The sequence below is a fragment of the Numenius arquata genome, chromosome 1 (genome assembly GCF_964106895.1).
Source record: "Numenius arquata chromosome 1, bNumArq3.hap1.1, whole genome shotgun sequence".
Lineage (NCBI taxonomy): Eukaryota > Metazoa > Chordata > Aves > Charadriiformes > Scolopacidae > Numenius > Numenius arquata.
The window spans coordinates 40,083,965-40,111,597 of NC_133576.1; the positions used below are offsets into that span (position 1 = coordinate 40,083,965).

General features: G+C 36.3%; 1 protein-coding gene across 1 annotated transcript in view; it reads left to right on the forward strand.

Annotated features, from left to right (window-relative positions):
• Positions 1-27,633, forward strand: part of ITSN1 (intersectin 1) — a 138,604-nt gene that overhangs the window by 84,855 nt on the left and 26,116 nt on the right. Inside the window, exons 20-28 of the mRNA XM_074155536.1 lie at positions 1,333-1,347; positions 6,105-6,349; positions 8,046-8,205; positions 9,079-9,284; positions 9,982-10,064; positions 12,241-12,407; positions 19,188-19,233; positions 23,832-23,953; positions 27,137-27,254. Of these exons, the coding sequence (XP_074011637.1) occupies positions 1,333-1,347; positions 6,105-6,349; positions 8,046-8,205; positions 9,079-9,284; positions 9,982-10,064; positions 12,241-12,407; positions 19,188-19,233; positions 23,832-23,953; positions 27,137-27,254 (1,162 nt within the window). The remainder of the gene's footprint in view (positions 1-1,332; positions 1,348-6,104; positions 6,350-8,045; positions 8,206-9,078; positions 9,285-9,981; positions 10,065-12,240; positions 12,408-19,187; positions 19,234-23,831; positions 23,954-27,136; positions 27,255-27,633) is intronic.

Here is a 27,633-nt window from a genome sequence, read left to right on the forward strand (position 1 = left end):
AGTTTTTGACATAATGATCTAGTATAATTGTAACTTGGAATTGTTTGTAGGATAATTTACTCTGTTCTTTTTTTAATCTACTTAACTCTTTTGTGAGATACTTTTACATTTATTTTCAAGAGAATATAGAGTAGATAAAATGGCGTTTATAAAAAATGGAAACTTCAAAACCTAAAAATTTGGTTGTAGGTGTGTTAGTAGAGAATAATTCCCTTTCTTTTTTTTTTTCAAGTAGGTGATGAGATAGAGGGATGTGGTCAGCCTATAACTGTCGTGTTAAACTCTAAAGTGATAGCCTGTCTCTAATGGTCTCTAAAATTATGTTGTTAATGACTGCAGTTCTTAAATGTGTATATATTAATAAATTACTGCTATGATTTTAACATGTGTATGTATATTCATAATGAAAATTCCTAGTGTAACTATTGAATGCTACCTTGTTCACTGTCGAAAAGTATATTCTTTGTAGTGTTCCACCCAACAAAACAGATTTTAAGAGCTATTGTGTTTTGGCACAGTTCAATAAGAAAGGATGTCGGAAAAAAATTTGCATTGTAGACTCTCATAAGTTGTAACGATAACTATTTTCTAAAAAGCATGTATTCTGGGGAGATGAGCCTCCATCTCTCAGCCTTTTGGGTTTGTTTGTTTGGGTTGTTTTTTTTTATTGATTCAGCAGTGTCACATTAAAGTGTTTGTGACATTAGAATCTGCTTTTGGAAAATAAAAGGTAAATCCTGGATTAGTAGCACTACTGAGTGACTCGGGAAGAGGCCCAATGCCATTCTGAATAACAATGCAATGTGTTGTTATTCTGCACCAAAAAATAATATTGGTTAGTCAGGTGTTAAATCAGAGAGGATACAGGTACATGGGTCTCCTCAGGCTATTGAAGAAATGTTGTGTTGTCTTGTTCCCTTGGGAAATAGGTTGTAGCATAGGCGTATAAGTAAATTGTTTTTTCCTTGAGCAAGAGTGATCACTATTAGGTAGACTTGCAAGGAAATAACATTTTTGCCAAAAAAACATGATACTAAGGAGCACTTCACACGTTTAAATAGAGGCTTTGAAGTAATATGAGTCTTCCTATATGTTACTTTTGAACTTGATTTTAACTTACTCTACAAAAGTAGAGTAACTACTCTCAGTTCTCTTTATTTAGCTTATTTTTGACAGTAATTAAACCTCATGATTGAGTCTTGTGGGATTTATCTCCTGCTCTGTAGTAATTGCTTAAATGGGCTACTCTTAGAAAAGTTAATGTAAAAAAGACACTTTTTTGAAATGTGTTATAATTCTGCCTTGCTTTAAATCATTGCTTTCCTGATGGAGGTTAAAAGGGAATGGGTAAGTGTGCCATGTGACTGTTAGGAAGTCTATGCAATTTATTCATTTTCATAAATACAGATTTTGTTACCATGTAGTTTACTTGTTTTTTAATTCATCTAGGGTAAAATTAACTAGCTCACATTGTCAAAAGTAATTTAAGTGCAATGGACCAGAACTTACTTTTGATAATGGGCATTTGGACTCCTAGACTCTTCTCTGTCCTTAAGTGTTTGTCGTGTCCTGTGGTTCTAAAAGGTTTGAGTCGGTTACATTTTTGGAAAATAATAATTTACAAGCTTACATGTTAAAGTGTGTCTAATTTATGACATAAATGCAACTCTGTAGTTAAGCTGGCCTATACAGTTAGGAGTTTACTGTGTGCAATAAAATAAGTATTGCCTAGAGTAACTGTGTTCAAACATAGGCAAATTTAGTAAGTACTTCAGCATTTTAACACATAAATGGCTTCGTGTGTGCGGGCTTGTGCATTCATGTCCTGTAATCATGTAGCTGTACAGAAGATACCACCCAAACTGTAACTGCCATGAGCAAAGAATCCAGCTGAAGCCCAAATGCATTGACTGCGCACATGGGAACCAGGCCTAAATCCTGGATGTAAATAGGACTGCAGAATTCATTATGTCAGAATGATTTGTGGCTTTAATAGATGTATAGCTTGTAAATAGTTTTTACAACAGTGTAATGCACTTTTACACTGTGCATGAATCTTGAGACCTGTCTCGGTGGAAATGAGGGAGAAGGATGAGGGTTTATTCTGAAAGGCAACCTGCTCTAGTGGAGGTGTCCCTGCCCATGGCAGGAGGGTTGGAACTAGATGATCTTTAAGGTCCCTTCCAACTCTAGCCATTCTATGATTTGCAGATTTGAGGAGGGCTTTCTTCTGCCTGACTTTCCAGTACATGTTAGTTATCTGTAGCACTGGTGTATCTTGTGTAATGATTTAGAGAATGTGTGGGGAATGGGCTGTATTTTTTTTTAATTCTTCCACTTTTTAATTACAATACTTCTATTTTTTCTCTTAACTTGGATTTCTGCTTTCTCTGCTTCTTACCTTTCTATGTACTTTAGATTTCTTTCACTGTAAGATAGATTGATTGTAATGATAAGTTAATCAAGCTTTTGTCTGGGAACAAATATTCTGAGCCAAGAAATTCTTGCTTCTTTCAGGGTTCTGTCTGCTCAGGAACTGAAGTTTATATTATGTGTATATATGTTTGAAATTAATTATATGTATACGATGCATGGAATTCTTTTCCTTTGGATAGCACTCTTACGAAACAGGTCCTGCTGGCATTTGCTGCTGTTAGGCTCCAGCTTGAAGCAAATGAGTGGATTCTGTTGTTGCTGATAATGTTTTATATAATACAGTTTATTTAAGTTCATAAAGAAGCTTCCGTGGAAAGTCTAAAACAATTTCATGATAGTTTGTTATCAGGTTTTTAAATATTGATTGTGAGAGTTAGAATGAGTGTTCTTTGTATGAGGCACATAGACAGCCTCGTTGTGTTAGATCCTGTGTAGGCGTAATCAGCATATGGCCTGTGGCTTGCAGAGCTTATATTCAGCATTATAACAGGAATTCCAGTAGTCTCAAAATATCTAGATCAAAAGCCTGAAAATGGAATAGAATTAAAATGGTTGTCTAATGGATAGAGAGTTGAACAAAACAGATTATGGTACTCTGTTTAGCTTTGATTAAATACTTTTTTTTTTATGAGAATATTAGGGTTTGGCTTTGTATGTGGGGCGAATATCTGCCATAAAACAGGGCTTCTCTTTGTGTGCGCATGCACTGCTGGTGATACACAAGCCAGGTCAAAGTGGAATAGGCCACTGCAAAGCCAGCCCTTCTGTTGACAGAGCTACCAACTGGACTTACTGCTTTTGCTGTTAAGAGTTGTGTTGCTGTTACTCCTGTCACTCATGTTCAGTCGCTGGAAATAAGTAGTTGTAAGTCATGGCTTTACAATACAGTTGAATAAATAAAACCGCACACACTATAATTCACTATTTAGGTATAAATTTAAAGTCTGGTTGCATTTTGGAAAAAAATAATCTGGGATAGTTTGTCGTAGGGACTTGGGATAGTGGGTGTAAAAACATAAGGAAATTAGAACAAATGAATTTTTAGAAGGTTCAAGGGAATGTATTTAAAGTTCCAGTACTATACTATAAAAACAGATGCAAATTATACGAATAACTGAGAAACCAGATTTTTTAATGAAGGATAAAGTTAAAATTATCCTTTAAAGTTCCTTTTCTTGAGTATACGTAGAAAACTTAGTTGTAATGAATAAGCGCAACTTTGACTATCCTAATAGGATGTTTTATGAAATATTTTAACTTTAAACTGTCATTTAGAGAGGCATTACATTGTATATTTTTTAAAACCTTTTGGTAGTTTTTTTTTCTCTGCTTGTACAAAACATTTCTTTCTGAAAAATCACAATGGTTTCTGTATGACTGTGATGAATTTCAAAGATGTCCTTTTTAGAACATCACCGTAACAGATTTTTTGGCTTTTCAGCCCTGATTCTTTTGTAAGTTAGTGATTCTAGTTACTACCTGACCAGTTGAATGAGAGCGGAAACTATATGAGTATCATTACTGTTTATATTATTGAACTTGGCATCAGATGCTGATAATCCATTTCTCCCTCTCTCTCCCGATTCACCCTCTGCTGTGACCTTCCATCACTCATACTGCTGCTTTAACAATCCTATTCAGTGCTGCAGTGGAAATTTTGCTCTGCACTGCAGTAAAACCACATTGAACTGGTCAAGCATGTAGTCCATTTATTTCTGGGTTTGCTTTGAGTTAATAGGGGCTGAGACAGAAAATGGACCCAACAGAAAGCAGAAATAATGGATTGTTTTGCACCAAATGAGGGATGTGGGGTACAAATTACAATAGGAGGCAGTCAAAGAGTCATCAACTGGCCTAAGGCAAAGCAATCTATCAGCAGCTCAAATGAGTAGTCCAGGGAGAATCAGACACAGAAGCTCTGCTGCTTCGGTTTCAGTCACTTTTAGTCAAAAGAACGGTCCCACCTTTAGTCTAGAGTGACTAGTTTGCACCATTAGCGCAAATAGTCTTTTTTGCCCCTATTTTTTTTCCTCCAAACAAGCAGCTGATCGGGTTATATTCTGTTAAAATTCATAGAGTGAATTCATAGTTGTTTTTCCAACTTTAGAAGCATCTAGCTCCAGATACTACTATATGCTATTTTTGTATAATGTCATATCCTGAAAGCTTCTTTGACTGAAAAGGATACTATTTCTTATTCCTTAGCTCGTGAAGCATTCTGCTATGAACAAACTCCTCACATTGATAATGGTTTTTAGGAAGGTAGTGTTGGGTGATTTAGAAGTACAAATTTAAGCATCTCTGCCTGCTGTATCGTTTTCTGCCACAGTCAGCTCTTAAGTTACGCTGTTGTTTGAAACTCTTATGTATTTTGAAATACTAATCACTAGTGGCCTAAACAGATGAAAGGAATTTTTGACAAAAACCAGCCACTGTGTAGGGTCGGCCACCTGACTTCATTACTGGCCTGGTTTTACTGCCCACTTGATCATTGCTGGGGAATCTGCAGCTATGCACAGCAGGCTGTTGTACAAAGTAGGTGTTATTTACATGTCAAAGGTACAAACTCTATTCATACAGGGTTTTCTTGAAAACTGAGATATTTTTTTTGACCTATTGACATGATTAGTTAGCTAGAACACCAACTTCACAAAATTATAGAATGCAATTATGGCTTTTTTCTTCTAACTGACATTGCCCTGGAGGTATTTACCACCATAGCAATTCACTAGGGGTAGCAAGAGTGAATTACTTTTTCTTCTGTGCTTCTTGCTGAATGTGGTTAGCTGCAGCTCACAGAATTTAAGCTGATCACTTTTGTTGAAATAGCAGACTAAGAAAGTTGTCTGTCAGTAGAGCTCGGAGAACAAATGTGTGAAACATTTAAGAAAAGTTAACGGGAAAGTGTGAAGTTTGCAAAATTGTAGCTTAGCACGATGACGGTAATAAGTAGGAATTAAAATACAGCTGCAAAAATAGCCATGTTACATCTAGTCCTTTATGGCTTGCCAAAGGTATCAGAGTGAGGGAACAGAACAGAGGTCTGCAAATTTACATATGAAAACTTACCATGGAACTGTTTTGTATAAATATATTAGCAAATCTGTGGATTTGTTTTGAATTGTTCAAAGGGTGTTGTTTTTAACATACTGTGGTTTTTTGCTATATTTTCTGCAAGAGAAAATATTGGAAAAGTTGTTTAAAAACTGCATTTTGTGTAAGTTAAGCCAGAAATATCAGTATTGAAGGGGTTTGTCTAGAACTCACTTCTCCCAAGTCTGCTGCACTATGACAGACTTTTAAGCAACTGTTTTAAAACCCATTCATCAGGACTGAAATAAAACTTTTTTACTTCATCACCAAGAAATCCTTTTGATTTTGGCTTGGGTGAAAGAAAAAAAAAAAAAGAATTGCAAAGCAGTATTGTGTTGTAAATGTTCCCTTGTATATTAATATGCTATAGAAGGAGTAGCTGTCAACATAATCCTCCAAAAGTAAATTAAACAACAACAACAAAATTCTACCTAGGTGTAACTCATATTTGTAATGAAGGTGTCATGGATCTGTAACTAGAGAAAGTTAATTACTGTGAATTAGATGGATTGTTTCAAGTAAAAATTCCATTTGTGTGTGATGTTTCTTAACTTTCTAACTTAATGCTTCTACAGGTGGATGAAAGCCAGACTGGAGAACCTGGGTGGCTTGGTGGAGAATTGAAGGGGAAAACTGGATGGTTCCCTGCAAACTATGCAGAGAAAATACCTGAAAATGAAGTTCCAGCTTCTGTAAAGCCAGCAGTTGAGGCGGCTGCTGCACCTAAAGTTTCTGTGCATGAGACCACTACGTCGCTAGGAGCTCCTGCTTCTACAGAGTGTACTACAACTGCCAATAACTGGGCAGACTTCAGTTCAACGTATGTTTGGGTAGTGATTATCACCTTAAACGTGGTGGAGTCCTTTTTAATCGATTTGACTGTGGTGTCAGTTAACACAGAGCATCAAGATTGCAAAATAAAAATAGCTTGTTTGAAGTAAAATATTTTTTCCTTAGTAAATAGTTAAAATCTCAACCTTGTGGAACTTTAACCATGCTCCCATCATGCCTGAGCAATGCAGAAAGATACATCACAAATAGGAGACATTCCTGAGTGAGGATGGTGACGTGGAAATCCCAAGGTGTTCACCTTCCTTCTCTTAAATTAGTTGACACGAATTCTCACTGAAGGTTTCCAACTTGGATTATGCAAAATATGATAATGATGGAGTTAACATGAAAAGATGATTTATTAATTCCTTATCACAACATTAATAAGACTGATGCGTGTAGAACATGTGCACTTCCCTAGATGTCTTGTTACTGCCCAGAACATTAAGTTGAGTTATTATCAGCCCTATGTAAATGGCGTTGGGCAAGTAATTGTCTTAGCTTTTGATCATGTAATACATATTTATAAATAAAATCTAAATATTGTTGTGCAATATTACAATACATAAGATGTTCTATTTCAAAATTTACATCAAATAAGTCACAGTAGCTTTTCCAGTTATTTAAACTCTTTCTGTTTTACTAAAAACAGTCATTTTTCTGAGTGGGGGAGGTAAGACTACATCTTGAGCTTCTTGGAAATGCCTGGCACATACTGGATTTTATTGTTTTTGAAAAAAATCATAGTTTTGACAAAGCTGTTCTGCCCTAGGTGGATAATGTGTGCTTTCATGCTTTTCATAAAAATTAATACCCAGTTTCAATACAAAGTATTATTAGTATAAATACAAATACAAATTTGTATTTATACTAATAATACAGACCATTTATACTAGTAATTCTGTCCTTACGTTGATATAGGGCTTAGGGATGGTTGTGGCCTTTGGATACTATTATAGTCTAGGTGGACAACAATTGATTACTCCAACTAATAGCACAAGGAATAGGCAAAGGAAACTTAGGTTTACGATAGGTGCTTTGTTTACACTCCTGGAGTTCAGGGGATTTTGTTCATTTAAGTGGTTATTTGGAGGCAGAGATGTGGATTATGAGACTTAGTAAGCATTTTAAAGGACAAGAGATAAAAAGGTTGTGTAAAACTAAAGAGTTGAAAGAAGTCAGTCGGAAATTATTTAACCAAAAGGAAAAAAGGTAAGGATTTGAATAAGAAGCAGCAAAATTATGTATAAGGGAAAGAGATGTGAGAGGTCAGTGACATGCAGGTGTGAAGATTTCAAACCTGTTTTGAAGAGAATGATGATGGTTTTTTTCTTTTAAGCTACCTCTTTATGCTGTATATAATGCAGACTGCACTACTTAAAACTTCTGTTGTACTGGGGCACAGCTAAGAAATGAAACTAAATTACGGGAACAGCAGGCGTTAAATAGCAAAGACAAGCAATTGTATTTAGTGATTGCCTTTTTAAGATAAATTTATTGTTAGCCTGTGTTTGATTCTACTACTTCTACCTGACAGTACTATGCTCATGGAATATTCAATTAAAAGAAATAACCTACAATGTAGACTTTTTTTTTTCTGCACAATCTTGCTGCATGAGTGTTTTTATTCAGATGAAAATGGTAGGAATTATGTCTTTTTTTTTTTTTTTTTTTTTTCCCACCAGATGGCCAACAAACACTAGTGAGAAACCGGAAACTGATAACTGGGATGCCTGGGCAGCTCAACCATCTTTGACTGTTCCCAGTGCAGGGCAGCTGCGGCAGCGATCAGCCTTCACTCCTGCCACTGTTACAGGATCATCTCCCTCTCCTGTCTTGGGTCAGGTGAGCACCTATATTCATTAAAACTGTTCTGACCCAGCACAAACGTCTGGAAAGCAAAGTGTGAACACTGACCATGCATTAAAACAGTCCCCTGAGATAGGTAAGATATTTCAGTTTGAAGTGATGAAAAGGCAGTATATATCCATTTGCAAAATCCGTGGCAGAATTTCACATGAAGCAGTTTTTGTTCTGCTCTTCTGTACTGGCTTTTTTAGACTTTCATGGTCCAGTCTTAATGTTTTGGAGGATACCAGTTTTGGGTCACTTCCTTGGGGCTTTCCTGAATCACGTGACAATAACCTTCACTCCAAAGTGGATTATGTAGTTAAGTGGAATAGGAATGGCAAAGCTTCCCATTAGATGAATTCCGTCCATCTGTGAAGATGTTTCCTTTTCCTCAACTGAACAACATACTGTTCTTGTAAGCTAATGTATTCTGAAAAATGCTAAATATCTTAGTATCTTAGAGGGAAAAAAAAAAAAGTTGGAATGGACACTGAATAACTCATGGTAAAGATAATTTTCCATAAAGTTTACTTTAAGTCCTGCTGAAATAGCTTCATAAGGATTTATTAAATGTATATCGTAGTTGTAAACTTCATTTAACTTGTTAAGCAAAACTTTGGATAATCTTGCTTTGTATTGTATTGATTATGTGTTAACAGATAGAAATGTAGGAGGACTGTAAACATTTCTGGTATTATTTTGTAAGTTTAATTGACTTTGCTTTATATAGTTGAGGGAGAGTCTGTGTGTTTTGTTGCTGTATAAGTAGCATAAGAATATAATTCCTTAAGTGGCTTTCTTGATGAAAGGTAGTGCGTGACTAACTTCTCTCTCTTTTCTTTTTTTCTTTTTTTTAAATTGCATTAGGGTGAAAAAGTGGAGGGACTTCAAGCACAGGCTTTGTATCCTTGGAGAGCGAAAAAAGACAACCACCTTAATTTCAATAAAAATGATATCATCACAGTTTTGGAGCAGCAAGATATGTGGTGGTTTGGAGAGGTTCAAGGACAAAAGGGGTGGTTTCCTAAATCGTATGTGAAGCTTATTTCAGGCCCCATTAGGAAGTCAACGAGGTATTTTATTTGCTTTTGCCATACTTTACTTCTGTACTGTAACAGTTGAATAAATATGAAGAGTTGCACAGTTGAATTTTGAAGTTTAGAATCTACTCTGTAAAAATAATTTATTTTTTTTTTAAATGTGACTCTCTTCTGAGGAGTTTTGACTTCCAACCCTGGAAATTCATGTGAGGAATAAGAAAACTGACCTCAGTTCTCCTTGGGTCATGCATCATCAACAAAAGATCTAAAGCTTAATGAATGGTCTTAATTTCATGGGATTTGCAAATGAGTGTATTGGATTTTATGAATTACAGCTATGTAAGTCATAGCTTATCTTTCCCCAAAATAAAAAGGTGTACCTCAAAACATAATCACTTACTACTTTTGGAGGATGAAGCAAGCAAAACCTGGTTCTGTGTAGTGTGAAGGCAACATTAACATTAGTAATACAAATGGGAATGATTTTAGATATAATTTTTTTTTCTGAGGGAGTGGAAGAGGTGCAGAAACTTGTGTATTTAAGGCAGTTACCTCAATGTAACCATGATGGCCATTATAGTTAAAAGCTTTAATTTGGACATTTACTGTCTCTTCTTTTAAACCATAGGGAATTGCTTATGGATGCATATGCATTTTTTAGTTTTAAATTATAATAATAATTTTTCTGAAGAGTTTTAATTTCTTAAATAACCGTTATTTTCTTCTAAAGCATGGATTCTGGTTCCTCAGAAAGTCCTGCTAGTCTGAAAAGAGTAGCATCACCAGCAACAAAAGCAACTACGTCAGGTGAAGGTAAGCATTTCAAACTGAATGGCATTAATAGTATTTTACTGTGTAATTAAATAGAGTAAGTCTGCTTATTACCAGAAACAAGCTTAGAATCAGATCTTATTAAGATCGAGCCTGTTAAAATTCAATTGCACTTCAATTTGCCTCTAGAATGATTTAAAATTATTATAGTAAGAATTTATATATGTTACGTATATAGAGGAAATAATTTCACATGCCATTAAAATATCATCTGTAGTTTGTACTGTTTCTCCCGTAAATATTTTGGTAACAATTCCCAATCTGGAATGGGTTTTTGCAGAGGGCCAAATTAGCATATCTGTACATGTACTTGATGTCAGGAATTGTAAATAAATGTCTTGATTTCACCCAAAGCTCATTTCCAGTGTTTCATTAAAGCTCTTAGTTAAAGAAATTACAAGCAGTTAATGGAATGTTGTGATCCTTATGGTCAAGACTTCCCCTTATTTTTAAGGAGGCTGGGGCACAGACAGATAATTGTCACACCTCTGAAGGGTTTTAAAAGACTTTCATTCCTGGCTGTTACCACCATCCAGCTGAACTCCAGACGATGTCTCCACACAAGCTGTGTTAACAGACTGTGTGGGCACTTGTAATCCGCTTCAGTGCAGAGTCAGCTAAGTTAATTTAAAGAGTAAATCAATGAATCTAAATATAGGTTAGAAATGGATATTTGTATATAATCTCTACAGCAGACCTTATGTTTTTTTAACTACAATTCTACATACAATTTTAAGTGAGTTCCTTTGGTTACCGATGTATTTAATTTACCACTGGCATGAGCACTACAGAAATTAAAAGGAGGGAATGGTAAAGGTCCATGTAACAAGGAAAGTGAGGTAATCAGTTATTTCAAAATACAATTAGTCTTGATCACTGTATAATTGATGAAAAGCTAGAAATGCCAAGTCATTTTTGTAAAGTATGGGATATCTCAAGTTATATGTTTGTATTAAAAAGGAACACAACTTTTTAATAAAACTTTTTTTTAAAAAGCTGTATTTTTAAGAAATAATGAAGCATGGATTTAGCATCTCCTATTACATTTAAAGGATTTAAGAAAAATTCCATGTGAACAGCATACATTATGATATTTAATGTGTGTGTTCATGTGTACGTGCATACAAACAGATGTGTGTGTTCTTCAGCTGCAGTTGTTAGACAAACCATGTCTTAGCTTCCATTAAGGATAGTGATTGTGGTTTGAATTCATGCTGAACTTCCTTGAGCTAAGCATTTTGGTGAGATGTAGCGTTTAAGCAAACAGAACAATTGCCAGCTGCAGTGGAATACTTGAACATTTTTGTTACATATGCATGAAAGTCTTCCTTAAATATTATGAATGGCTCTTAGGTCCAGAGCTGGTCCCAGAAGCAGAGGATATAATCTTCAGAAATTGCTTTGTGCCCATATAAAATGTGATAATGCTCAGTTAAATTAGAATGTATCAAGTTGTATAGAAAAGGTTACTCAATTTTCTGAAATTCTTCTTTGTAATCATTTGTGTAACAAATTTTCATGTAGTTCTGTGATTGAATTATACATTGCATTTCTCAACATTAGTCGTCTTTAGTGGTTTTGCACTTGAATACTAAGAGTTTTAACAAAACAGAACACATTCAGGCTTTGTCTTAACATTTCCCAGCCATCTGTTGTGTAAGATGCAACGAGATGTGCGCCCTTCATGCAAAGCTTCAAGCAATGAAAGAATTCATTGTATACGAGAGCCAAACAGCATATGTAAGATGAAAGCTGTATCTACAGATATTCGGATACTGAGACTTTCCACCCCTGAGACTGAGAATTCGAATCATCAGCACAAACCAGAAACCATTGGGTTTTGTTTTCAGAGTAGTTTCTGAAATGTTTTCAGAGTAGTTTCTGATATAAATTAATAATTTATGTGCATTTTAACTTTACTAGCAAATTATTAAAAAAATAATAATCCCCCAGAAGCAGCCTTTTAACAGATTGTATTTAGTTCTGATAGATATCATTTTATGCATTAAATATTGAGGTTTCTATGAATGGTAATTAATAAATTCGTCTTCTGTGTAGCCTATGGATAGACTACGTTATATTAGTTAGGTTTTGCATATGATAATTGAGGAGTTTATCAAGTGTTTTCCCATGTTCTGTATTTATTTTCCTCTTGCAGAGTATATTGCTATGTATACATATGAGAGTTCTGAACAAGGAGACCTAACTTTTCAACAAGGTGATATGATTCTTGTGACAAAGAAAGATGGTGACTGGTGGACAGGAACACTGGGTGATAAATCAGGAGTTTTCCCATCTAATTATGTGAGACTCAAAGATTCTGAGGTAGAGACATATTGAAATGTTATAATATTGAGCTGGGGGGGTATGTTTTGTTTGGTGTTGTAGTGATAGTTCCAAGGCAGTGGATCATAAGGGAAGAAAAAATATTTTGCAGTTTTACTGAATGAGAGATTGGAAAGGGAAAACAATAATAGTTGCATTTTACAACGTAACATTGTAAATAACTTTGTGGATCATATACTAAAATGAATCTTGCATATGTTAATAATTAACTTGGCAGTTTTGTAGAGACAAATCAGAATAGCTATGACTACTTTGTTCCCCAGGTAAGTTTTTAATGACTGAGTTGTATCTTACTGCCATTATTTTTTAAAAAAGATATAGAGAGTAATATTTCAGTCTATTATCTTTTTTTTTTCCCTGTTGTCATTTTCTTACAATCAAGGGGAACAAATTTTGCAGCAAAATTTAGCTAACTACTATTTTTATTTGAAAGTTATTGACTGAATAATAGAGGTTCTGTTTCATCTGTTTTTTATCCTGGAATAATCCCATAGAACACATTTATTTATTTTTTTTTAGATATTTCTAGATTCTTTTTAGATATTCTCAAGAAAGATGTTTTCTCATTTATATTCCTCATCTGTTTGAGAGGATAATTCATGTACTAGTAGGAATTAGCTTAGAATCATAGTTGAATGCAATACCAATCTCTTGACGAGGAGTTGTTCTTGTTTATGTCTCTAAGAATAATAGGGGTTTTCTATAAATAAGTAAAAAATACTGGACTTTTAGAAACCTAGGTGGTCAGGCTTTTTCTACAAGTCTTAAATTCTGTGTGTATGTAACATAACTCAATGAAAGATTGTGTCTGCAATACAGAGCTTGAGCAAAGTTACTCCTTCAAATTATCTCTGTTTGTGGAAAAGTCAAAGAATAAAATCTGCAGTGAAATATGTAGCTGTAGAAAGCCTTTATATAATAAATTTCTAGATAGTAGAGAAATTTCAATACCATTCTCTGAGAAAGGATTAAAACAAATTTGTAGTTAGTGATATTGCAGTCCTTGGGAGAAATAGTTTTGTGATATTGGTTTCAGAAATATTTTAGAAACTTTTCTCATCTATATTTTGCATCATGAAACAGTGTTCTTCAATCTCTAGCACTACTAATATGAGAACTCATCAGTCTTATACTGGAGAAGTCCTGTCCCAGTTTTGATTAGTTGCTCCTTTGCTTTGTGGTACGCTTTTCTGTGCACATTAAGACACTAGTTTCATAGAATAAAATCAAAGAATCCTTTAGGTTGGAAAAGACATTTAAGATGGAGTCCAGCTGCAAACCTAAAGCTGCCAACTCCACTACTAAACCATGTCCCTAAGCACCCCCTCTACACATCTTTTAAATACCACCAGGGATAGTGACTCAACCACTTCCCTGGGTAGCCTGTTCCAATGCTTGACAACCCTTTCAGTGAAGAATTTTTTCCTAATATCCACCCTAAACCTCCCCTGATGCAACTTGAGGCCGTTTCCTCTTGTCCTACCTCTAGTTACCTGGGAAAAGAGACTGACCCCCACCTCACTGCAACCTCCTCTCATGTAGTTCTAGAAAGTAATAATGTCTCCCCTGAGCCTCCTTTTCTTCAGACTAAATAACCCCAGTTCCCTCAGCCGCTCCTCATAAGACTTGTTCTTTAGACCCTTCACCAGCTTTATTGCCCTTCTTCGGATGCGCTCCAGCACCTCGATGTCCCTCCTGTAGCGAGGGGCCCAACAGTGGACACAGTGTACGAGGTGCAGCCTCACCAGTGCCGAGTACAGGGGGACAATCACTTCCCTAGTTCTGATGTCCACACTCTTTCTGATACAAAATGATCATTTGTAGCCCATTTTAAGTGAGCACAGGTGCGGTCCTACCTGCCACACTTTTGCTGCCACTGTCTTTCATCTGACCTGTTAATGTCAGTTCAGGACACTAAGCAGAGCAGAAAACTAGTCTAGCAGAAGTAATATATACTTCTAATATGGTACTCTGAATCAACTCAGCAAGAGTTAAAACAACGTCAGTACCAGAATTAATACAGGAGGAGAGCAGTGAAGGAGGTAAGATTGCCTCAGCATCGGCTTAGATTAGCTTGAGCTGGTTTTGAACAGCATTCTTAGCTGGTTTTATGTTAAATACTTCATTACAGAAGGGAAACATCATACTTTATGTTTAGTATATGGTTTTGGATATGCCTGGGCTCATTCCTACCTTTCAGTTCCTTCAAATCTAGTGACTATGGAGCAGCAGATAAAGTTAAATCAGGTCCCAGGCTGGAAGAGGAGTACTTAATGGTTCAGTTAGTGGAAGCATTGCAACTGTAGCACTATGGAGCCCATCACAGCAGGCTAGATTGTCTTTTTGAAATTAGAGTAAATTTTGTACAGTAGTAAGTTGTGGTAGGGTAGAGCTTTACCCTGCCAACAGAGCTCAGTGAGAGTCCGGACAAGAAATGCTCTCTGTCCCCAGGTCTAGCAGCTTGATTCTCCTTTGAGAGTTGCGACATCCTTCAGTTGTGGCAGCAGAGGTGTTTGTGGGTTTGTATCAGGGAACTTACATGGTTAAGAAAAGCGTTCCTTTTTGCAATCCAGGATATGGATTATAGTTCAGCCCTGCCAGTAATTCTTCATATACATCAAAAAGGTGGTGACTTGCCCCGTGGAGGTATCGGAACAAGTGTACAGATAACCTGTGGAATATCTTGTGATCACAAAACTGCCCTCTAAGTCTCTTTATATTACCTCTTAGTTTGTGTTGTCGTTGATGAGTGGGAACTTGCACTGTCAGCTTTCTAAAACCTTGTGAAGCCTGTTTCATAGGTAGATAGTAATAGTTGCTAATTATGTACTTAACCTCAGCTACATTCTTGTTATTTACTGTTAAGTGACCTTTGAACTTTTGTGTTTTCCCATAAGATATTCTCAACAGAGTTTAATCTCAAAACCTGGGAATTTGTATTCAGATGTGCAGAGCTGCCTTTTGTCTGCCTTTAGGGACTAAATGCTTGCCCTGTCTGGTGGGAGACAGGCACACATATTGGCAAATCTTCTTTGGAGAGAACTCAGAAATAGGCATTTAATATTGAGAATGATTTTTATTAGAGAGGTCAATGTGATGTCTGAGGCTGAAACAGCAAAGTGCAGTTCATCAAAAAGTGCTCCAACTACCCTTTTTGCTGGTGAAAATCACATCTTCAGTTAAAATCTTGATGAGAGAGGGAGGAAAAAGCACAGAGCTCATGGAGATCTTGATATCCGGGATGCTTATTTTCATAAAGTGATTCATATGCCCTGCAGGACATATTTCTTGTTCCAAGTGGATAATTGCCATTACACGTACAGTGTTTTGCTATTCAGCTTGTTCACAGAGCCAGTTTTTACAAAGAATTTCACAATAGTGCCTGTCTGTTAACTTTCAGATGTGCCGCTGTGCTTGGACAGCTGGCTGATTGTGGAAAATGTTACTAAAAGAGTAAATTAATTTAATGTGTTCTGCACTATTGACTTAGGTACAAAGAAAAAGTAAGGCAGTGCTGATCTTTCAACAGCAAGCAGAGAGTTTGTAGAAATGGTTGTAAGCCTCAAATATCAATGGTTTATACATGAGAAGAAGTTTTTTTGAATCTGTTCTTTTGTAGCTAGTCCCAGGCTACCCATTCACCTCAAGTTGCTAAATTAAACTATTTCCCGTTCCTTGAAGTTTCAACCTATTAACAGAGTGAAAGTCTTTGTTCTTCAGATAAACAATGACAGTGGTTCATGGTCCATTCTCAGAGTTTTCATTAGATTGAGGTAAATGGATACAGATCTGTAACAGGTTTTTATTCTACCATGCCTTTCTTCAGACTGGTGATAACTACCTCTGCATTAAGGTATGATGCTCATTAAGGTATGGACTTGGAAACATAAAAATATAGTTATGAAACTTTGCATAAATGTTCTGAAAATAATAACAGTCTGAATGTATCTAATCTCAATTCTAAGGGTCTTACTGTACAATGCAATTGGCAAGTCTACTGCTGTGTCTTATTAAATTAACAAAGCAAGTTCTGCTCTACTGTTTCAAGAGACTTTATTACTTGTCACAAAATACAGTTTGCGTCTCAGGTGTGTGAAAGGGAAATAGAATGGGGTGTGTCCTCTCCACCGTGTTTCTCCCAACAGAATGAATAGAAAATATTTCTACATCTGCTGAGTGGGCTAGAAATTGGGTGCATCTTAAATGTATTATTTATTAATTTAGTTATTTACTGAAGTACTGCAGGACTTCTCTATGTATTTCTTCTGCTTTTTTACCAAAGATTCAGATAATCCTCAAACAGAATTCAGACTCAGTGTGGTCAAGGTGATTTTGAAGCTTGTCTCTTAAAATTATCTTTATATGTTTACCAGTTAACTGTAAAGATACAGTGTCACAGCCTGTTTTATCTGTCCATATGCTCCTAATCTGGCAACATGGATGTTGACTAAGTGATATTTTGAAGGAGTGTGTTCTCTGAAGGTCCAAACCTTGTTCTTTACCGAGGAGGGTGTTTCTCTGCCAGAAACGCTTTCCAAAGCAGAATTAATTTGTGATATTACCATATCAGTGCTAGTTATCACCTTTGGTTCCACACCTTTTAATCTTCCCTATTTGGGACTGTCAATGGACTTGTAGTCACTTTGTCTAGACCATCTTCTCCTTGTCTCCAGACCTAAACTTAGTCTTTATATCTGATTTCTGCGTGATGCTTTCCTGTTTCACTGTTTTGTTAATGTAGGTCACAGTGGTTGTAAGGAAAGGTGGAGAACTGAAGACAGGATCATAGGGAAGAAAGGAAGATTTGCTGGCCTTGTAGAAAGTAACTATAATCAGTCTTTTACAATGACAAGAAAGTAGCACTGAGACAGCGGTATCCAAGTATCATTTAACTTAAAGCATCCGCTTTCCACAATCCTTCCCAAATTTAAGTTGCAAAATGTCAAGGAGAAGCGTGGTATACTAGATATGTGTAAGGTGCTTTGGTGCGAAATAAAAAAAAAACCTAAAAAAATTCTTCCTGTCCCTCTCTTACCTTCCATTACCAGTTACAGCTTGTGATGTAGGCAATGCCAACTCTGCTGGGTTTTCTGCTGTTATTAGATGGGTTTGGCATTGTGAGGTGCTATAGTTCAGTCTGACAGATCAGGCTTCTTTAGTATCTTTTCTGAAAGATGTTCAATGCATGGATGTCTTAGGGCAGCTACGTAATCTTCAAGACAGATTGAAGATCTATCTAATAATCTATTTTATAGAGACATTCAAAATCAATACACATTTTTAAAATGGCCCTGTTTTCTCAGTCATTTAACTAGTTTTTCAGTTGTTCCTTATATTAGTTTCTGCCAGAATCACCAAGTTTTCAAAGCATCAGGGTAATATTGAGGATGAAGCTGTTCTTTTCCGTAGAGGAATTGGGATTCTGTGGAAACCTTCGGGTCATTTGATATAGGCTCCATATTTATAAAGAGTATTCTAAGAAGAAGTTGAGGGGAGCTGAGAGGAAGTGTTGTGAGCCTTGCTTGAAGGCAAGAGGATATTTATGATTATTCAACACTTCTGACCAAAGTACAGTTTGGATTTGTTATGTTGCTCTTATTCCCACCAAACCTCTTTATTGCAGAAGAGAAGACTGCCAATGTACTGGGAAGAAACTGAAGTAATTATTTAGGAGGCATGGGGAAGCTGCCCTAGACAGGAATGCTGACTAAAAGGGTTGGAAGATGACTGAGGAAGAGGGGTGTGCGAGGGGCAGATTTGAGACCACACACTGTTTTGAATACTGTAATTGCATGTATATCAGAAGACCCATGAGTGCATTAAAATAAATAAATAAAGATAAATCTTCCTAAATAACCAGTGGTCTCAAGGGAAAAAAATATTTATTTTTTTTCCCAGGAAGAGAACTTTGAGTTTTTAAGTTATTAAAGCTTTTAATGTTAAATTTCATCTTTCAGTATTGTTGTTTTCCTATACATAACTGAACTGAATTAATTTCATTGTTTGCTGTATTTCTTGTGGCTGTTCAAAGGCTTTTCTTGCCAATCTCTTGACCTGGATGATGATGATGATGATGATCGTTCCTCATCTCATCCCATCTAGGTTTGGAGGAAATAGCTACAGATATATAACATCCTGCTATTCAGCATCCTGTGCTCTCACTCAGGCACAAAAATGGTGGTGGGGCTTTAACTACTGCAACACACACTACATACAAAGTTCAGATGACTCATCTTAAAGATGCAGCGAGTACACTGACTATGCTAATGTGCCATATGAGAAATTTTAGAACCACGATACGGACAGTATTGAAATAATTATGTCCAGTTAGGTTTTCTAGGCACATTTGCAGTCCAACTGTTTGTAGAGTTGAGTTGAAAACTACTATTGTTTTAACTCGATAGAATTCACATTCTGTAGATCGGCAGATTTACAATTCAAATGCTATGTAATTTGGAATTACATTGGTATTTGCAGTTCATGAAAGGAAGAAGAGTACAGGAAAGAAGTCTACACATTTATATAGTCAGTCATTCACTACCATAAACTGTTTGGTATTTATTCCTGTATAATAATTGCCATCTAAAATATTAAGGGTTTCTGTAAGACTAGAATCTTCCTGTGAGAGTTTTTGGTTTTGTTTTTGTTTTTTTACTTTCACCCTTGTTTAGTAGGTTAAAGTGAAGCATAGTAAATCATTTTCATATACTGGAGAAATAAATACAAGTGCTAAACTTATATCTTACTTTCTATTTCAAGGCTCCTGGAGCAGCTGGAAAAACGGGAAGCTTAGGAAAGAAACCTGGTGAGTCATATATTGTGACAGCACCTTATATTTCTTCTTAAGCACTTAAGTTCAATGGCAACAAAATCTTTTCCATGAAAATAAATTATGTTTGCTCTTGGTCATTTTGTAGTAATTTGCACTGATGAAAATTGTTGTCTATAATAAAATAATGCATAATCTGTCAATCATCCTATCTAGCATGTATCAATCACTAAATTGCATGTAGCTAGAGAATTAAAATCTGCTTGCTCAAAAATGAATGTAAACTTCATGATAGATTAATGAACAGAACAGTTGGAAGCCTACAAAAAGCCCAAGTTTGCCAGTGCCTCTGAAGATGGAAGTACACATTCTTACTTTGTGGTTTTACAGCATTTTGCCCAGCATGTTACACCATATGGTATATACGTGGACTCTCTTGTGCCTGCTTCTTGTTTTCAAGAGCCTATACCTTGTATCCAGGCTATGTAGCTTATTGCCTGTCAAGCCTGGTTATATTGCAGAAGTTCATGTTATAGGTTACTTTTTGGCTAGTAAGAGGTCCCCCGGCTCTGAGGATGGTGGTGGCTGTTCTTCCAAACAGCCGTTGTATTTCCAAAGACTATTAGAAAAGTGCGTTCTCTGCTCTTGGCAGGCATTTGCAAACTTTCAAAAAGACACCTCTTTTCCCCCTTAGTATATTTATTTGCTTTTGTACCAAAGAGATGACTTTGTGCTGAGCTGAACCAAATTACATAGGGGGTACTCCATGCTCCTATTTGTCCCTTTCTCTGAGGCTTGTTCAGTTGCACAGTGAAGTGGGTCAAGGATGTGATCTACCTAATCTTCCCTTATTTCCATACACGCAGACATGCATATGCATATTTTGTTTTGTAAGCAGGAGGTTTAGCTTCGTCTCTTTGAACTGGTTCACTGTGTAAGAGGAGGAGGGGAAAGTAGATTGCAGCAGCCCTCACTTCATTTGGCTTATTTTACCTTGATATATGAGCAATGGGCTGCTCTTGCCAAATCTTACTGATCCATCTATGAAAGTAAACTATTCCTGCTCTTTCTAACTTTAATTTACATGTTTAATTTAATAGTTAACATTAATAGATAGAAAACTCGAGAGAGGCAGACAGGAATAGGGATTTGGAAAACCTCTAGAAGTGATACCTGGTAGGAATAGTGAGAAGGTGCTGATAGGTCTGGCTGCTTTTTCCATGCATGGGAGAATGATGAATGGGAAGACTTCAACCCGGAGTACCAGCCTTATAATCACTGGTCTGGATTCGAACTTTCAATGAAGTAGAGACTGGGTGGATGTTCACACAAGCTGTGTTCAGAATCTTTTGGCATTTAAGAACAGTTTGTGAACAATCCTGCCTGTTTTTCAGCCAGGAGGTTCATGGTTGTTTTTGCTATAAATGAGCTGCAAGTGCTCAGCCAATATAAGTGAAATGTTAATGAACGAGGTGGAATATTCCTGTTTATTCTAGAAGCAGCAGGACGAGTGGGTGGGAGTTGGTAACTGTGTGTTGAAGGGCAAGGGACAAGAAACTGCTCTCTGCGAATTTAAGCAGCAATATGAGGACAATTATATCTGTGAGAAGGCATTTATTTATATTTCTAAATGTACCTGGTTTAGTAGAGGCCACATTTTTTGGCCTGGTCTGTAACTGAATTGGATCTCTTCTCAGTAATTAAATACTTAAATAAATCAAAATTAAAAAGTCCTTCCTGGAAGGAAAACTATTTCAGTTTTTTGAACTTCTTGGCTGAGTTATTTTCTCTAACTTTCTGCTTCTCTGTGATATGCAAGAGCTGAATGTTAAACTTGTAATTCATATCATAATTTATTTAACACAGTCCACAGTAAAAATTCTTTATGCTGCAGGTTGGTGAAAGAGGATATCTGATACCTGGAACCTTGTATATCATCTTTTGATAGATAAAACCGAGAAGTTTCTTGTTCTAAAAGAGATGCAAAGTGTAAGGTTTTTGCTCTCTTGGTATGATATACTGAATATTATAATTACCATGGCAATGAGAGAGATTTTTGCCTGATTTAAAAAAAAATAAACTTATTTTGACAAACACCCACAGTTAATTTGTTTGATTGTGTTCATTTTGCCTCTTGAATGGCACTAGGGTGGAGGAATTAATGGGATTCTGTGGAAAAACCTGCAAATGCAGGGAGCTTGCAGACTTTCTAACAGCATAGCCATGCTTCCTGCCAAATAGCTTTTCTTGCTTTGCCTTTGTACAGGACAGACTGTGCTGCTGCTGGCTTTTCTCTATGTAAACCTTTCTGCTCTCCTATTATCGCCTACTGTATTTTACTTAGAAATTCTTTTCACCATCTTCTGCTTTCACACGTCATGTGCTAAGTTCCAGATCCAGGTTTAAAGCATCTTTCTCTCAGCTACTGGCTTTCTCATCACCTGTTTGGTGCCACCTCTGCGTGCCTGCCTTTTCCCTCTCTGCGTTCTCGTGAAGGAGGTTCTACCATAGTTAATTCTGTATGTGTCATCATTTGCAGTGACCTCAGGTTGCTTGTCGTCTCACTGATTCTTCATCCTCCTTATGTTGTTCATTTACATCTTGAATGCTTCTCTGACCGTTTTTTATTTTCCTACTCATCCTTTCCTTCTAAATTTTAAGAAAACCATCTGATCATTTTCCTGGCGGTCTTCAAATCACTGTTGTTTCTTCCCTGCAACAAAACCTCCCTCTGTTTCAAGGGAGTTGGCTTTGTGGTTTCCTCTGCCTACAACTGCCTTTTCAATGATTGCTCCCTTTCTCTGCCTTACCAGCAGACTCCCCCCTCCTTTCCCAGCCTGTGGGTGATGTGTTGTTACTGAGCGCCTTTGCTGTTTCTCTTGGCCACAGGAAATTTGGTGCTTGTTGACAGAGAGGGCCAAGTAGGATGGTGCCCAGCACTGTGTTACTTTCTTAGTACAGCTGCCCCTGAGAAAGCTGGAGACCACATCTGTGTACTTGTTCCCCTTCAGCCTCAGTCCCTTTTGCTCTTGCTGCTGTGTTGGACTGCCAGTCCACCTCACACTCACTGTCACATTGCTTTCTGCCGTTTTATAAACGGACAAACTGATGCCAGGTGTGATCTTTTTCTACTTCCTCTTCCAGTGCCAGTTTTTCAGGATAGACTAGATTTAAAATATATGCAAACAGTAATCATAAGTGAAGACAACTGACACAGATATTTTTTTTTATCAAGATTTTCAAATAAAAGCTAAAATCTCAAGCGATGTATTTATCTGTGATCCAATAACTGCTGAGGTTTTAAATTAAGGTGGCTGTCTTTGCACTGAAGCATTTGAGACACATTTCTGTGATTTTGTTCTACTGGCTCTGCTGTGGGCTTGTTCTAGGGACAGTCTTAGACCACAACCATAACCAGCCAAATTCAGTGCATGCATTGGCTGTTTGATGGTCCCCAATTTTATTTGATGCCTTGCCAAATAAAAACCTCATTTGTCTTAAACACAGGGTCAGAATTTACTATTCCAGGAAAAGTTTTTCATAAAAACAAACAAACAAAAAAATTCCCCATCGCCCCCCTCCTCCCCCAATTATTCTGTTAAGTGATGAATGACTGTGTACTGGGATCCTAAAGTGGAGTTTTCAACAGCACTTTTGTGCTGCTTTGGATGTCTGAGACCCTTTACAACTAAATGGAGGCTAAAAAAAAAAAATTCCCCACAGATTCCACCTACCCCAATCTACCATGTTTCGCTTATGAAAGATTCCCAATAATCATAGTATTAAACATTCTCCATCACTCCAAACATGGTTTGATGACATGCTAAACCTGACTTAAAATCTTTCTGGTGGACATCAAAATACCTACAGCCACGTACAAGCTCCTGTCAGCTCAGTTTCATTCGAAAAATGGGCTAACCCTGCCAGACTTTGTGGTAACTAAGTTATCATCTGTCTTTCCACAACCACTGTAAAATGGAGTAAACTGCGTTGTCTGCTTCGGGTTATGTAATGGAGAGATAATTGTGAGCTCGTGGTTACTCTGTATCAGATTCATGCTGGTAGGTGATCAAGTAAGGCACCAGTTTTGTATTAATGTTCATATAATAAAGATTTCAAAATAAATCCTGTTTGTTACATTTTGAAAACTTTTTTTTTTTTTCTACTGTGGTGATGAGACATTTTCTGCAGGCCTTCATTAGTTTGCACCTCTGTTACTGCGATTTCATTATATTGTCATCAACATCTGTCACTTCATTTTAGGGAGCTTAGTCCAAACTGATGCTACAAAAATGTATTTATTGGAAAACAGTATTATGACACTTGATTATTAAGAGTCATGTAGCTCTAATGATGGTCATTATGCTGCTTCTCTATTCCAAATATTTTTATATCCTATCCATAGAGCTGCTGCACTTCTGTTGTTGTGTTCTGTAGTGCTGTGAACTTCTGATCTGTTTCATAATTACCATATGTTTTCATGGAATGACATAAATACATAGCAATTTTATAGAAAGAAATGCAAAACAAATGCAAAATGGATATATTGTGCCAGTCAGAATAGTCAATGTTATAGAGAATGTGTTCAGGTTTTTCCAAATTAACTTTTTTTTTTTTCCCCCACGCTTCAACAGAAATTGCCCAAGTTATTGCCTCTTACACAGCAACGGGTCCAGAACAGCTTACTCTTGCTCCTGGTCAGTTGATTCTTATCAGAAAGAAGAATCCAGGTGGCTGGTGGGAAGGAGAGCTCCAAGTTAGTTACTGTTTTTTTTGAAATAAAATTCCATGTAAAAAAATTTGTAATCTTTTACTCGTTCAAACTTATTAATGCATCAATAATAAATAATTTTGACAAGGTTCTGCAATTAAGCATTTAAAATGCCTTTACAAAAATATATATACATCCCAGTTCCTTGAGATTGAAACAACTTTGGAGGACAGCAGGGTAATGCCATTTTGCCTCATTCTAAGTCAAAGATACCCATCTCACAAATGAGACCCAGCCTGCAGTCCACTCCCTTCTACGTTTTCCTGAAGGCTCTTCGCATATAAGAAAGGAGTGGATTTTAGGGTGCATTGTTTTGGCTGCTTTTGAATCCTCGCAGTCTTGTGTCCAGTACTCTTCTTCATGTGAGCAAAAAAAGGACTTGTCAGAGAGCGGGGAAAGCCAGCCGTGCAATGGGAGCGCATGGGACTGTTGTGTTAAGTGGCAGGGTCTCTGTGTATGTCCCGTGCCAATAGCGACCATGTGTATCGTATGCATTCGGATCAGCTAATAGATGTGTGCACTGTGAAAGTGGAAGAAGTACTGGGGTGTGCAGTCCTGAATGACTTCCTAAGAAGCTTTCTGAATTGCTTCAGCCAAAAGTTTGACTATCTCTTTATTGAAAGATTGAGAAGTATTTTACAGCAGTGTTTTCTGTAAGATGGCCACCACTTTTTCAGGTAGCTTAATGAACAAGACGGTGTAGAATACCAGTCTAATGGCCCCATCCCAGCAACAGCTCAGTTTCGTGTTAGAAGAACGAAAAGAATGGTGTCTGTTGCAAGCATCAGATAGGACAGAGCTTTAGTATTGTATCAGAAGATAATAAAGTATTTTAACCAGGTTTTTTTTTGAGTAGAATTTGACCACTCAGAAACTTTGATTCTCAGTGACTCAGTGGCAAAGGGGTTTTTTTGCCACCTTTATTTTTTTCTCCCAGTTGCATTCTCTACCACTGAATGAGGTCTTGTTTGGTTTGAGTTTTTTTTTTTTTTTTTAAGCAGGGAATATTACATTAAATAATGTAATTGGTTTAGTTTTGCAAGATACTCAAACTAATTCATATATTTTTTCCACATTATTACCCTGCCCTTTTTTGCCTTTCCTGGTGATATGTTTTTCATGTATTTTGTGGAGAAATCATCTTCCAGGATTGCTTTGATTTTCGTTCTCACTAACCTTTATGCTGTTGTTAATTTCTAGCTTTAAAGAGTCTCACATTAAATGTATTTTAAGATAGAAAATAAGCTTTGCTGGGCAAGAGCTGTCACAATTACCACTTAGCAGCTAATTTGAGGGTTTTTTTAAAGGTTAATTTTTGGTTGTGGAAATACTCATATGTAGCTATGGATACCTTACTGTCTTATGTATGGTTTTATGAATTAGGTTTTTTCTTCATTAACAGTTCCCTACTTATTCTTTTTATTCTTCTGTTTCAACACTGTAATACTAGTTATTGCTCCTTTGTTATGGCAGCACAAAGGCTAATGCAGCAGTATGGTGAAATAGTTTGAGGAATTGATTAAAGATACAAGCAGCAAACCCCCTGCTCCTGCAAAAAAAAAAAATAAATAGTGAAATGATGACAAGATTTAGAGAAGGGCACTAATATTAACTTTTCTTTATGCATTTAATTTCAAAGTGGCAGATTTCTTTGAAATATATGTACAAATCAGTTTCAACCTCAAGTAAATTTTGATCATACTTTCTTAGGGGTCAGAGTGAAGGTAAAATAAGGCAAATGTGTTAAGCATTACACGTTTATAAAGTTTAATGCAGTCTTCCAGGACATCTTAAAATGAATGCTAGATACACTTTAGATCAAATGCTTTCTTTTTCAGTGAAGAAAAAGAGAGGGAAGGAAATAGTTAAAGAACAGTACGTGTGTTAGATGACTCTTTTTTTTTTTTTTTCACTAAAATTAGCATTTTCATTTTTTTTAAACGCAGAATTCTACATGCCCAAAATTCCAACCTTCTTCTAACAACACAGAAAGAGAATAAGTGGTTAAAGTAATTCTTAACAGACTTAATAGATTTAGAAGCTGAGATTTGATTCAAAGTTTTAGAATAACCTTTCTTACAGTAGGGATTTTTCTTCTGATTTTATTTGCAATGAACAATGCAGCTGGAGAAGTAACAGGATGCCATTTCTGTCAAAACCCTATCCTGTTTTGGTGACACAAACTTTTTCACGCTGGATCAGACCTGCAGTTCGTCTGGCCCAATATCCTGTCTCTGAGGGTGACTCATTGCAGCTGCATTACAAACTGTGGAGCGCTGCTGTTCTCCAGGTGTATGGTAACCTGCTGCTCTCTCAGCATACACACATGGACCACACGCACGCTAATACACGTGTGCACCGCATTTTCATGCTGGTGTTCTCTGATTAGATAGGTACGAGAACATCTAGTGTACTTTCCAAAACTTGAGCATCTGTTAATTAGGATATTTTGGACAGTGTCTATCCGTAGGTATTTGTGGTTGCCAAACCTTAATTTTTGTTTGATTCGAATCTGGCTTTGGGATTTTGTATTTGAATCCAAACCTTACACGTTTTTTTCTTGCCATGACGTTTTGCTGTTCTTCTAGCACTTGGTTAATGTGACTTATATTTATACTCTGTTATTTGGGCAGGAGAGACTATTAAAAAGCTTAAATACTGTTTCTTCGAAATAAAAGAGATAATTGGGATTCTTAATCTCTACTTTAACTATTGCCATCTAGGTGCCTATTTAAATGCAATTCTTTGCATAATGAAAAAGCATTTAGAGGCTGCCACTCATTAATGCAATAGCTAGCTTAATATTCTAGAATTATGTTTTAAAGAGAATCAGGAGAAATCTTTTAGAAGGATCAGGTTGTAATATTAATTATAAAGTGCACAAAGTAGGAACATTAATGAAATGAAAGATCACTCATATAGTAGTAAATAACTACTCTTTAGATATTATAAACTACTGTTTATATATTTATGAAAGCTTACTTCACGTAATAGAAGTATCATGATATTAAACTATTGCCACAAAAATACCTGACTTTTTCCTTATAAAATGCATTTTTCTTACTCTAAAACAGCGTGACTGCAAGTAGTTAAAATATTGGCTAAATTACATTGTCTAAAGATCTATTGATGTGCTTAATCCTCTTAAAAGAATTGTTTTTTTACTAGGCGCGAGGGAAAAAACGGCAGATAGGATGGTTCCCTGCTAATTATGTAAAACTTTTGAGCCCTGGTACCAGTAAAACTACACCAACTGAGCTACCTAAATCAACAGCATTACCTTCAGGTAAGTGAGGTGGTTGCATTAACAAAGTTGCTTCTGTAATGTGTGTCGTTTACAATAGGACTTCTAAAAATAATTAAGGATATTCATTAGGATATTTAGTATCTGTTATACTAGTCACTTTGGTTAAACTCTTGGTTTTAATTTTTTTTTTTCTTTTAAATGAGACGAGCATACAATTGGTCTGTTTATTTATGGTGGTGGTCCCTTAGGTATGAACTGCGGAGTGCTAAAAAGCGATCTGTGACATTACATCTTAAAGAGTAAAATATTCAAATTATCAGTCGTCTGATTTGTCATCAAACCATCAGTCATCATTTATTTGCTCTAATTGTAGTTAAAGAGTTTTTAAAGGTTCAGGATGGTCAATGAGCTTTGCAGT